Below are 13,910 nucleotides of genomic sequence, written 5' to 3' on the forward strand. Positions count from 1 at the left end.
TGAGATATTTGAAGTCAAGGTGAGCTGCATGAGTTGGGTTTTTTTTGTTGTACACTGCACTTTTCTTTATTTTCACTGTAAATAAACTGCCCTTAAAAGAACAGCCATAGTCTGCCTCCTTTTTCCCTCTCCCTCTTCCCAAGCCTCTACCGCTTGAGTTACTACATGCCTGCCTTTCTGGCAGGAATTAACCCTGGTGGACAGACAAATGCGGCAAGATCTTGAGCAGGACTCACCTGCTGCGCTGCTAATGGGCTGTTGCTGCAGTGCACGGGCTTTTTCTCCCCACTGCAGCTCAAGAAGTCCTCCTCTCCTGAAACTGTCCCACAATGGGAGAAAAAAATTAGCCTTTTATGCACTCTCTCCTACAGATCTTCTAAGCGGTCTGTCCCAAAGAATGGCAGCCACTTAGCTCCAGAATCTTTGTTTGTTTGTTTGTTTGTTTTTTTCTTTTCATTTTATTCACTCTGAAGTGGCCAATAATAGTATTCAACTATGCTTTCTTTTTTTTTTTAAAGAAATTTTCTGCCAGCCAAGGGGGGATCCAAGTTAGAGAGCAGGGGTGGGGGAGGGGAGAGAGGGCAATAAGGGGTAGGATGGGGGACTAAGCCAAAATAGTTCCATAGACCTACCAGCCATGCTTGAAATCCCCTGGTGCTGTTACCACTCAAATGAAGGAGGAAGAAATTCACTGCAGAAGCCCCTTGCAATCTGCGACAAACAAGCCCAGGATCATGCTCAGCTGAGGGGAGGGAGTGCTTGCCTTTCCCCATTTTATCCAGTCTCGGTCCACAGCATGGGATGCTTGCTTTCCATTTGCTGGAGACCGAGAATACTGGCATGTTGCTGTTGGCATGGAGGTACATAAGGAGTGACCGCAAGTCTGTTGATCTCTGTCTCCATCTGCTTGTTGGTCTGACTGGTTGAATAGGAAGCAAGTTCTAAGAACGCTAACTAAATTTAAGAACTTGAGATCATACCCCACATTCCCGGGTGAGGTTCGTTCATGTTCTGCTATGCATAAAACCATCCCCTTTGGAGACACTGCATCTGTGATTGCTCTCATCCTGTGTTTCAGTGTAAGATGTGTAACTGTGTATATATTCGATTACTGAGTAATGGGGAGGAAAGCAAGTTGACCACAGGAGAGACAAAATGGGAAAGCAGAGGACTTCAGATATGAGTATAGAGGGAAACTATATTTCCCAGCACGCCTTAGGGATGAACAAACAGGACTCAGGAGTGAGATTCTTTTTTTTTTTTTTTTTTATCAATTTTTCAAATTTTACAAAGTGGAAAGTTGACATCACTTCATTCCTACACATACACAAGAATCTATAACTTCCATAATTCTAAGTTAAGTCAGTAAACTTATTTTCCCACTTATTTAATTATAAAGAAACAAAAGGATCTCTGGATAAAGAAGATGGAACAAAGTCTTTAAATAATCAGTAAACCTACTAGGAGAATAACATCAACCTTTATTTCACCTGACATGGTTTAGGCATTGCTGGCTTCCCCTTTACATTTATCCAAATAACTTTTCATTTGTGATGGATCATAAAAGATGTAACTATTCCTTTTATGTTGCATTAAGCATTTACAGGGGTACCTAATATTTACCTGGGCTCCTACAGTTCTAGCTTCCTGGCTTAACCCTACAAAGGCTTTCCTACGAATCTGGGTATCCTTCACAATGTCTGGATAAATCCAGAGTTTTTGACCATAATACAATTTATTACGATTTTTTAAGAATATCCTTAGAACTAAATCCCTATCGGCCGGGTAAACAAAAGAAACTAATAGAGTTTCCCCGTTGTTCTAGCTGTTCTTCAGTAGGGGCTTCTAAATATGCAGTAAGATCTGTTTCCAGATTTACATTAGGAACTCCTGTTCTCACCTCGTTCGCATTTTTTAACGTTGGGGCAAAATATATTTTTGATACCTTTGGTAAAATATCAGGGGACAACAATAGAATACCCTTAAGGTATTTTTTTAAATTGTTTCTTAGGAGAAATCAACTTAACACTAGGAAAATTGAGAGCTCTTAAATTTAGGTACCGCATTTTATTCTCCATATTTTCTAGTCTCCTCAACATACAATCTGACTGAATCAGTGTAGTCTGTACCTCTTGAACAGATGTTATCTTATAATTTGTTCCTCATGAATATTTACTTTCGGCTCCATAAGTTGTATCATATTTTGTGAATTCTTCATTGAGCTAGCTAATAAAGAGATTGACTTCTCCAATGTTATTATTGCTTGCCATATTGAATCCAAGGTAATTATATTTGGTTTATCTAATTTAGATAATGTGAAGCCAGCTTCCCCCCCCCCTCCCTCCCCTACTCGGCAGGCTTTGGAAATCAATTGCATTTCACCTGCCGGTTCATCCCCCCTCTCTTGTTCATTCATCTTATTAGATCTTTCAGTTATTGAATATTCGCTTGATATCACTTTCCCATTTACAACAGCGTTAATCATCTCAATAACATTTACATGCAAAGAATCCCTTGTACTCTCCCCAAGTCCTCCCTCTGCCTCCAGGATTCCCTGGTCATAAGGCCGGGTGTCCTGGATGAAGTCTTGGGAATTTCCTTGGTTTGGAGGTGGGGGAATTACAGGTGCACCTGAGCTCAAAGATGTTTGATTGTCCATGAGGGATAGACTTTGTTCTGTTCCTAATCCCTCTGCAGACTTCTCTCCAGGTGTTGAGGCTGCAGCCGGGGTGAAAAATCCTTCAATTCTCAATTGGGAGGGGGTGTTTGGGGCAGAGGCAGTGGACTCAGGCCTCAATCGCCCCTTCCGCTTAGTATGTGGCATATTAGATTCAAAATATAAAAATTGAAGGCTTACCACCACGGATCCTCCTTTTGAAATAACCTTCAACCCTTTTATGGAGGAGTGAGAGAAAATTCAAATCCAGAGCAAAGTCTGAGCTAAGTCGCGCACGACCCTTGGGTGCGCGCGGCTTAGGCGACACACTGGTGGACGCAATGCGCCGCAGCAGGTCCTGCTTGAAAGGACCCCGCCGGTCCTGACGTCACACGGGAGGGCACGGCTTCGGCAGCTCCGTCAGGGCCAGGTAATGCAGTCCTTACCCCCGGTAGACCCAGCAGTTCTTTTGCCTCTCCTCACTTCTCTTTCTGTTCTTCGCGGAGTGAGATTCTTTAGAGCAGGGTTAACTTTGGGTGATGGTAACATGTGCATGAACAAACAGGACTCAGGAGTGAGATTCTTAATTTGTGCAAGCCGTAGCTTCTGGGCACCCCCCCCGACCACAAATATGCAAGGTAAATAATGCTCTTTTATTGAGTGGAAGAAACGGCCACAGCCAATCAACATTAACTTAAACATCAACAACCAGCATTACTTTGAGCAAGCTTAACATTCACCAAATAAAGGTGGCCTATGCCCCCCACTAGCAAGAATACATGCTATTATCCACCTCTCCACTTGTTTGAGGCGGCAGCCCTCCAGCCTTCCGCTCCGTGAAGGTGGTACACCACTGGCATCCCGCTCCGTGAATGCCACTGTGGCCACTGCCGCTCCATGCAGTGTGCTGCCGCCTCATCCTTCTCCTGGCCATCATTGCAGGCCACGCTTATTTATTTATGCCAGGCCTTCATTGGGCCACCCCCAGACCGGCCATCATCTCGGTCTGCACCATGCTTTGCATATAGCCATGCCCAAGCTTCCCCCTATGCATATTCGTAGGTGCCCAGCTCCTCCCCTTCCCTGACACCAAAACATCCTCCTATGCACCGGTGAGGGCCCTGCCATAGTAGGGAACAACACCACCTTACTTGGTCCCTACCCCCCCATCTAACCCACCAGTGCTTCTGTGACCGTTTGCAGGGAGAGTATAAAATTATCCATGCCCACGCCTGATAGATGAACCCCATCGGGCCTGTACATGCCCACACAGCTAGGTGAAATATCATCATGTGTGATGACATGACCCCCTACGGCCCGCACCCAAGCTCCCACTTCTTTAATTTACGCCTGCTTTTCTCAATGCCTTTGTAGGATTTCGCTCCTCTCCATACCAAGCGAGGGATAATGTGGGACCAAACTAACACCACAGATGGCCATGGAGCCTTGACAATTGCCAAATCCTTTTTGATGGCAATTATGAGGTCAATGTTTTTGACAGAGACCAAATCATTACCTCCTAAATGAAAGATGATAATGTCTGGCTGTGGAAGCTCCCTAGTGTATTGGAGGATGGATGGCATTAATTGGACCCACCTCATCCCTCGGTTGCCTAGCCAAATTATGCTGGCTTTGTTCCATGGTCTGCCCATCTATTCTCTGGAGATCATTGTTCTGGCGCTAATGTGTGCCCAATACACGTATGAGTGCCCCAAGATCCATAGCACTTTCGCGACCGCAGGTGAAGAGTCTATGACAGATAAGAACAGCAAGGTTAGGGTGAGCAAATGATCCGCCAGACTATGTATGTCCAAGGAGGCCTGCTTTACAGGCCAGATGTATGACTTGAATTTACTCGATTGCCAGCACCCTACAGCTTTGATCTGTGCCTCACTTAACCCACTGCTGCTTGCAAACGATGCTGCGCCAATTCTGAAGGAATGAGTGTGATATTTGCACGGATCCTCCCCTATCCTTGCTAACCCTTTGCGCAAGATACTAATAAACTGGTAACGTGACAAAGCCGATCCCATCTTGATGTTTTAACAAGGGGCCCTCCCCTGGTGGCGCACCATTAAATATTCCCACGTGGCCCTAACTGGGCATATGGCCTCTGAACGAGCAGGATACAAAGTAACCCATCTACCTGTTGGCCATTTTTCAATCTTCTGATAAAAATCTGGACCAACACAAACATCCCGACAAACCCGTATATTCTCTATCGCTAGGCCTCCCTCAGAGGCCCTGGTGGTCACTTTTGCTCGTGCGATCAGCTCACTGCTCCGAAAGGCCCTAAAAAACATTAATGAAAAGGTAAGGGTCCACAGCTTGATCTCAAAAGCATCCCAAACCAACCCGGGAGTTCTTCAACTATGGGCTTGATGTAATAGGCTTTCTATTGTCTGCCCTAGCCAGCTCTTGCCTCCGCCAGCCCTCCAATAACTTTCTAATCAGAAAGGAGCTGCTGACACAGCTGATGCCCCACAATTTAGCCACAAATCCAATTGCAGCCAAGTACTGCCCTGCCTGTGCTCTGGAGACACCAGAGTTCCTGAGGTGGATTAAGAACTCTGTCACTGTTCTCTCCGTAATTTGCCACGGATAATTGATGCCCTGTGTTTGACTAAAGTTTTGGAATAAACTCCATCCCTGTGAATAGGCTCTCCATGTACTCTCCGCCCATGCCGGTCTCAGCATGGAGGCAATCCCAGGCACCCCAATTCCCAAATCCAAGGTGGGATCCGCAATGGCTGCACCTCTGCCTCCGGGGCCAGGAATCTGAAACAAGACCACTGAAAACGCGAAAGTGCATCAGCAATGCTGTTATCCGTCCCAGGTACATGCTTAGCTTTAAAGACCAGGTTAATGGGCAGGCAGAGCAATACCAAGTCTCGCAATAGCCTCAGGACCCTGGGCAAGTGAGCAGTGAGGGAATTTATGGCCTGCACCACCGCCATATTGTCAGACCAGAACACAACTCTCATATTCCGGAAATGGGGCATCCACATGTGTATGGCCGCCACAATGTGGAATAACTCTAGAAAGGTGATATCTCTGAGAACACCCAAGGCTTCCCAATGCGAAGGCCACTCTTCCGCACACCATCTCCCAGCCAAGTAGGCCCCAAATCCTATGCTGCCTGCCGCATTGGTGTAGAGCTGTAATTCCCAATTGATCACTAGGGGGTCCCTCCATACTGTCCTCTCGTTATACTCCCCCAAAAATGTCTTCCAGACTCTCAAGTCCTCTCTTAGCTCCTGGGTGATCCTAATGAAATGATGGCCCCTTTGGATATCCGATGTAGATTGGGACAATCGTCTAATGAATGGGCGACCCATGGGCATTATTTTGCATGCGAAATTAAGATGACCGATGAGTGACGCGTTTGTTTTAAAGTGACCTTCCTTGCCCTTGTGGTGACCAAGATGGCACCACGCAACACTAGAAGAGTTGCGTGGTGCCATCTTGGTCGCCGCAAGGGCCCACCATTTACTGTGTGTCAATCTCGATGCCGAGAAAGGACAATATTTGGACCAGCCCTGCTGTTTTTTGATGAGCTAGTGGAATACCTAATTCATCCGCCTTACTGACGAATGCTTTAAGAGCTTGGGCACATGCATGTGTGTCCCTGTGGCCTGTGAACAAAAAATCGTTTAGATAATGGATCATTTTTCCTCTACCAATGTCCCGCTCCACCGCCCATTGTACAAACGGGCTGAACTTCTCAAAGTAGGCGCAAGATATGGAGTAGCCCATCGACGTGCATTTGTCAAAGTAGTATTTACCTTGAGATTGAAATCCCAACAAATGAAAACAGCTGGGGTGTACTGGGAGCAAACGGAAGGCTGACTCGATGTCCGCCTTGGCCATCCATGCTCCCTGCCCCCAACGCCTCACCATATCTAATGCCTGGTCAAATGATGCGTAAGATACAGAGCAGGCTTCGGGGTCCAAATAATCATTAACCGATCCTCCCTCTGGGAAGGACAGATAATGGATCATTCTGAATACACTTGGCTTTTTTTTTGATACAACCCCCAGTGGTGAAATTCTGAAGTTAGATAGTGGCTTCTCCTCGAATGGCCCTTCCACCCTGCCTAACGAGCATTCTTTCTTAATTTTCTGAGCTATGATATCCACCTTGTCCCTTGCTGATTGAAGATTATCAGCCACTGTAGAGGTTTCTGGACCCTCATAAGGGATGTAGAAACCCTCGGAGAATCCGGCGTAGAGCCAGCTCGCCACCTCCGGCTGATAATCCTTTAATATGTTCCGTAACCTGTGCAGGTTGATTGGCGTCTGAGCTCTGCCCAATCTGCCACAACTAGTGCTCCTCTGTCTGTTGGCTGCTACAGCCCACCATACACCTGGATTGAGGGTGGCCTGCCCCACACACCGTGCATGAGTGTCTGAATTTGCAAGCTCCTGCATATCTGCAATAGCCGGCATTGTACAGCCAACAGATAGGAGCGCCTCCCCTAAATCTCGTGGGTTGTGTAAACCGCTGCCCCTGACAAAAGGGCTGCCTCCCTGGAAAACCCTGGTGTCGAATTGCCGACCATGTGCTAGGCTGGTAAGCGTTTCCCCAGAAGCCAGGTATGACTTCCTGCACCGGGGTGATTTTGGAAAGCCACAAAGCAATATCTTTACAATCCCAATCTAAGCTAGGGCTCACTGCCATATTTTGCCTGAACTGCTCGTCGTACTCCAACCAAGAAGTATCCCCATACGTGCGGTACATACTGCAGATAACATCCTGGTATTTGATCAGGGCGCAACATTTTTCCGGCTGTTTTTCCCCTATAATGCTGGACAAAATTCTAAAACCCGCCGACCAATTGGCTAGAGTTCTTGCTATGATGGGTTTGTCCTTAGATGCCAGCTTGCAGGCCTCATGGCACTTTGGCTCGGCTCCTTCCCCGTCCCTCCTAAGCAAGTCGAATATGTCCACATACTCATTGCGACAGATTTTTGCTTTCACTGCTGCGGAGACATGCGCGCTGAGAGAGCCCACAGTACATATGTATTGCGCAGCATTAATTACCGGGGCATTTCCCGATGTGGTGAACATGGCGGACGAGTTCGCTGCGTGCTCCTGCCCTGTGGTCCCCGCATGTCTCTCTGCTGCTCCCGTTGCCCTCGTCGCGGGCTTGGGGTCTGCACCACCTTGCGCTGCAGGCAACGGGAAAGCCTCCCCAATGGCTTGCCCCAATGGCCCCTGTCTCTGCGGAGAAAATTGCATGGGTGCAAGCCGGGGGAGTGACGCTGCTGGGCCCCCTCCTTGCCCGGTAAGCTTCTCGAAAAAGGCCTTCATGGCAGAAAATATATCTGTTGTACCCCCTTGTGACCCCAGCCACACTTCGCTGCCGCTACTGTTTAGAGTATTCAGCGCTTGTGGCGGTCTTGTGGCGGGCTTGTGGTCTTGGGGAATCTGCGCATTAGCCTGGCCCACATTTAAATCAGTGTACTCACAGTTCTGCTTTTCTCCTTCGCGCTGGCTTGGCTCGGGGGCGTCTGACTGATGCGGTGGATTAGGGGTGTTGACTGCTGCCCATTGACGTGGGCCGCCAGCTGTGTTGGTACAATGCGAGGGGAACCGGCTGTTGCTCTGAATTAACCCCGCGAGCAGCGACTTCACCCTGTCGGTGCCGTGGATTGCTGCTGCCGCCAGCACCTGCTCAGCGAGGAGTCGCAGCTCATTTTCTGGCTGTGCCGAGCTCCCCGTGGTGTTGGGAACTTGCTGCGGCGCTGGTGCGTTCGCAGGGGCCACGCCTTCCGGCGGGCGATGCTCTGGCACATAGCAGCCCAAGTGGATGATGCTGCGCGGCTGTCGCCTGGTCCGCGCTTTGCGCGTCTTGCTCCTCTGTGTCCCGGACTTGGTTTTTGCCTTGGTGGCATCATCCGGGGTAGCTGCAAAGTTGTCTGCTGGTTTGACTGGCTTCTTCCTCATTCTTTTGGCCGCTGGAGCATGATCTAGGAGTGTTTGCTGTGGTGCAGCCGAACTGGGGGCGATGGAAGAACGAATGGCAGGCATGCTGTGTAAACATGTAAATAGGTTAGACATCTGTCCTCGCCCGGCAGGGGGGGTCAGTTACCCAGCGGAGGCCCGTGGGGAGGCAACAACCCACCCTCCAGGGTGGGGGAGGGGGGGGCCAGGAGGATGAGAAAGAAACTGGAGACCGTGGGGGGGGGGGGACTCTCCAGAGGCACGTGTGCCTGGAAAATGGGTGAAAAGTTTATGTATGTATTTATTTTTAGGGGGGTACCATTTTATTTATTTATGTATTTATAGTTCTTCCCTTATTTGCTAGATTAGAAAAAAAAAAAGAAAGGGGGGGCTGATGTGGGAATTGGGCCTGGGGGGCAGGGGGCAAGCCGGGGGGGCGGACCTTATGTTGGAATTGAAAAAGGGGGGCTGAGGTTGCAATTGGACCTGGGGAACAGAGCAGGGGGGGTGGGGCAAGAAACTGGGGGTGGGGGGGAGGAGAAGCGAAAGGGGGTTGGGGGGGTGGCGGGATGACCATGTGGCTGCTGGGGGGGGGGGGGAGCGGGGAGAAATGAAAGGACCGGGGGAAGGGGGGGGCAAGTTGGCGGGAAAAAATAAAACAACCGGGGGGCAACAGGGGGGCCGTGGCGGGAGGAGGGGGGCAAGGGGAGGCTAGCGGGGCGCTGGGCCGGGGGGGGGGGGCTGAAAAGAGCCCTGGGGTCAAAGGTGGTAAGTGAGGGAGGGGCGGAGGGAAAACAAGATAGCTGACGGGGTGGACGGCAGAAACGGGGCCGGGAGGAGCCAAGGGAAAGGCGAGGAGAGGTGGGGCGGAGAGGGGGAAAGAAAAGGGGAGGGATGGGATGGCAAGTAGGGCGCTGGAGGGGAGGTGAATTGGGTCAGGAGGTTAAGGGGCAAAAAAGGGGGGGGTGGCGAGAAAACAGATGGCCGACGGGGCGATGGGAGAAAAGGAGCTGGGAGGAACAGGCAGAAAACGGGAGAGGGGCAGCGCAAGGAGAAAGAAAACCGGGGGGCGGGGGAACGGCAGCAGCTGGGGCGAGAGGTGGAAGGGGGGGGGGGCAGGAAGGCTACTGGTGAGCAGGAGGCTGAAAGGAAGGGGGGGCAGTGCGAGGGAAGGAAAAAGGGGGTCGACTAGGAGGCTGCTGGGGGGGACGACACACAAACGAGCCAGGGGGAAATGATAAAAAAGGGGAGGGGAGCAGGGGGAAACAAATAGGCTGCTGGGGCGAAAGTTGGGAACGGAGCCAGGTGAAGCGGGGGGGGGGGGGGGGGGGGGGGCTGAGAAGGCATGGGGAGGCAAGGGGGCCGGAGCGGAGGAAAGGAGGGGAGGGGGGGGCCGGGAAATCACTGGGGGACTGTGTGGCAGCCAAAAAGAGGTCCCGATGAGAAAGGAAGCAAATACAGCCCCCCCCCCCCCCCGGGGGGGGGGACGGACTTAAAAGCAGGAGACAACAACTAAATTACAGAGGGTGCAGGGCAGATCAACTGCACAGGAGGAATGTAAACTTACCCGATGGCACGTGGCTGGCAAAAGAAGAGGGAAGCACGGCTAGAAAAATTTTCCAGCGGCTCCAAACAATGCAGAGACCCGGGGCTGGATCCTCTGGTCTGCTGCTTCCCAGGCGAACTGAACCAGGCAGTCAGCACGTGGAGGTCGGCCTGCTTCTTCTTCCCTGGGGATAGAGGTCAGTGCTCTCTAGTCCCCCGTCGGCTAACTCCCTATCCCACCCCCTAATGTTCCTGAGCTCTGTGACCCCCACTTCCTGTTTCATTGGCTACTGGCAGAGATTTAAATCGGCCAAGGCGCCCCATTGGCCACTGGTCCCCCCCCCCCCCCCGGCTGAGCCTCCTGTAGAGCAGGGGTAACTTTGTGTGCTGGTAACGTGTGCATGAACGAACAGGACTCAGTGTTGCCAACCTCGCTTATTTACCGCGAGATTGGGCTTCATTTTGTAGTCATTCGCGGGTTTTTTTTTCCGATTCGCGGGTTGCTTTTAATTGGGCTATTTTTTCTGCCAGTCGCGGTTTTTTTTGGGCTTGTTGGGCGGGACTTGTGCTCTGAATCATGTTACAGTGATTGGCTGCTGCTGCTGCTGCGATGAAGCCTGTCCATAGCAGGCGCACCCTATCCCTATATTGCAGCAGTAAGCCAATCAGAGCAGAATGCAAGCCTTGTTGATGCACAGGACACGTTTTGTGGGCAGACCAGTGTTGCCAACCTCGCTTATTTACCGCGAGATTGGGCTTCTTTTTGAAGTCATTCGCGGTTTTTTTTTCCGACTCGCGGGTTGCTTTTAATTGGGCTTATTTTTTCTTTCGGTCGCGTTTTTTTTGGGCTTGTTGGGCGGGACCTGTGCGCTGAAGTCTGAATCATGTTACACTGATTGGCTGCTGCTACGATGAAGCCTGTGTCCTTAGCAGGCGCATCCTATCCCTATATTGCAGCAGTAAGAGCCAATCAGAGTGAGCAGACAGAGCTTTTAATGCACGCCACACGCGGTCCCGATGTGAGGAGAGCACGTTTTGTGGGCAGAGCGCAGGCAGCGCAGCAGACCCAGCCAGCTGAGTACGCGTCCTCCATCCAGCACTGCATCGCACGTGGACGGGAAGGCCAGCAGCACGGCATTAGAGCTCAGAGCAGCAACATCAAAGGAATCAGACTGCAGCTACAGCCAGGTATCAGGAGGGGGGAATGATTATGTGGGGGCCAGAACTGTGCTCGATGGGGAGAGGGGAATGATGATGATGATGTGGGGGCCAGAACTGTGCTCCATGGGGAGAGGGGAATGATGATGATGTGGGGGCCAGAACTGTGCTCCATGGGGAGAGGGGAATGATGATGATGATGTGGGGGCCAGAAATGTGCTCGATGGGGAGAGGGGAATGATGATGATGTGGGGGCCAGAACTGTGCTCGATGGGGAGAGGGGAATGATGATTATGTGGGGGCCAGAAATGTGCTCGATGGGGAGAGGGGAATGATGATGATGTGGGGGCCAGAAATGTGCTTGATGGGGAGAGGGGAATGATGATTATGTGGGGGCCAGAAATGTGCTTGATGGGGAGAGGGGAATGATGATTATGTGGGGGCCAGAACTGTGCTCGATGGGGAGAGGGGAATGATGATGATGTGGGGGCCAGAAATGTGCTCGATGGGGAGAGGGGAATGATGATGATGATGTGGGGGCCAGAAATGTGCTCAGAGGAGGGAAGGTGTGAGAGAGGCAGGTATTTTTTAATTTGTTCTACTCCACTTGATTTCATCTATTTTTTCCCTCATTTCTTCTCCCTGCAGCAGATCACCTTTACAAAAAAGATCCTTATTTTGGCAAAAAAAGCTTGTCTATACCAGCTGACTACAGGTAAGAAATGTGACATGGAAACTTTCACTTTTAGCACTGCCTCTGAGTAACGCAGATGTTGAAAGAGTATTCTCTCAAGTAAATTTAATAAAGTCCAAGACAAGAAACCGTATGGCAAATGCAACTCTTTCGGCAATATTGCAAGTACGTTATGGCATGAGACGCCAGGGTATTTGCTGTACCAGCTTCGTGCCAGGTAGTAATATGCTGAAGCGATTCAATGAAAATATGTATCGTGACAATGCTGACCTTACAGACAATGAAGAACTGGCTGATATCAATTGTCACACTTGTTTTAGTTAACTGTGAGAGCTACAATTTATTACAATAAAGTCAGCCATTATGTGTGCATTACAAAAGTATTTCAAGTGTTCAATGTTATAAGAAATAAAAAAAAGTTTCAACTTCACGTGTTTTGGGCTTGTTTTGGGCTTGTTTTTTTTGGGAAAAGTGCTTGTTCTTTCATGAAAACCTGGCAACACTGGGGCAGACCCACCCAGCACAGCATCGCACGTGGGCGGAACGGGAAGGCCCCAGCGCAGCATTGGAGCGCAACAACAAAAGAAAGGAGCGAGATTCTTTAGAGCAGGGTTAACTTTGTGTGATGGTAACGTGAGCATGAACAAACAGGACTCGGGAGTGAGATTCTTTTAGAGCAGGGGTAACTTTGTGTGATGGTAACTGAGCATGAACAAACAGGACTCAGGAGTGAGATTCTTTTAGAGCAGGGGTAACTTTGTGTGATGGTAACCTGTGCATGAACAAACAGGACTCGGGAGTGAGATTCTTTTAGAGCAGGGGTAACTTTGTGTGATGGTAACCTGTGCATGAACAAACAGGACTCGGGAGTGAGATTCTTTTAGAGCAGGGGTAACTTTGTGTGATGGTAACCTGTGCATGAACAAACAGGACTCAGGAGTGAGATTCTTTTAGAGCAGGGGTAACTTTGTGTGATGGTAACGTGAGCATGAACAAACAGGACTCAGGAGTGAGATTCTTTTAGAGCAGGGGTAACTTTGTGTGATGGTAACGTGTGCATGAACAAACAGGACTCGGGAGTGAGATTCTTTTAGAGCAGGGGTAACTTTGTGTGATGGTAACTGAGCATGAACAAACAGGACTCAGGAGTGAGATTCTTTTAGAGCAGGGGTAACTTTGTGTGATGGTAACCCGTGCATGAACAAACAGGACTCGGGAGTGAGATTCTTTTAGAGCAGGGGTAACTTTGTGTGATGGTAACTGAGCATGAACAAACAGGACTCGGGAGTGAGATTCTTTTAGAGCAGGGGTAACTTTGTGTGATGGTAACGTGAGCATGAACAAACAGGACTCAGGAGTGAGATTCTTTTAGAGCAGGGGTAACTTTGTGTGATGGTAACGTGAGCATGAACAAACAGGACTCAGGAGTGAGATTCTTTTAGAGCAGGGGTAACTTTGTGTGATGGTAACGTGAGCATGAACAAACAGGACTCAGGAGTGAGATTCTTTTAGAGCAGGGTTAACTTTGTGTGATGGTAACGTGTGCATGAACAAACAGGACTCAGGAGTGAGATTCTTTTAGAGCAGGGTTATCTTTGTGTGATGGTAACGTGTGCATGATCTCAGCTGATTACCCGAGTATTTTAAACCCAAATTCTTAATAAAGCCTTACCACTGTCTGATCTGTTTGAAAATTATCATTCCTGGGACTAAGAACTTTAATTTGTGGGGGGATAGCCTGGAATGCAGTTTTGCCATCTCTTTTTAGTCTTAAAAGGCAGATCAGCAGGGGTCTATGCCGGCCTCTCCCTTTCAGGCAGCCTGCAGGCAAGGAGGGAGTGAGCCCAGCCCATCCTCCCCCCCCCCCCCCCCCCCCCCCCCCAAGGAACAGGAAAAGAAAGGGAGATACT

General features: G+C 49.7%; 1 protein-coding gene across 1 annotated transcript; it reads right to left on the reverse strand.

Moving 5' to 3' along the window:
• Positions 1-2,451: 2,451 nt before the first annotated feature.
• Positions 2,452-10,359, reverse strand: LOC115085924. The gene is made up of 2 exons (XM_029592465.1): positions 10,171-10,359; positions 2,452-8,691 (listed from the first exon to the last, which is right to left on the reverse strand). The coding sequence occupies exon 2, from the start codon at positions 8,688-8,690 to the stop codon at positions 6,981-6,983; it is 1,710 nt and encodes a 569-aa protein (XP_029448325.1). The 5' UTR covers position 8,691; positions 10,171-10,359; the 3' UTR covers positions 2,452-6,980.
• Positions 10,360-13,910: the final 3,551 nt, after the last annotated feature.

This window comes from Rhinatrema bivittatum, chromosome 2 (assembly GCF_901001135.1).
Source record: "Rhinatrema bivittatum chromosome 2, aRhiBiv1.1, whole genome shotgun sequence".
NCBI lineage: Eukaryota > Metazoa > Chordata > Amphibia > Gymnophiona > Rhinatrematidae > Rhinatrema > Rhinatrema bivittatum.

Excerpts from the sequence above, each read along its gene's own strand:
- LOC115085924 (XM_029592465.1), bottom strand. The coding sequence starts at position 8,690 with ATGCCTGCCATTCGTTCTTCCATCGCCCCCAGTTCGGCTGCACCACAG.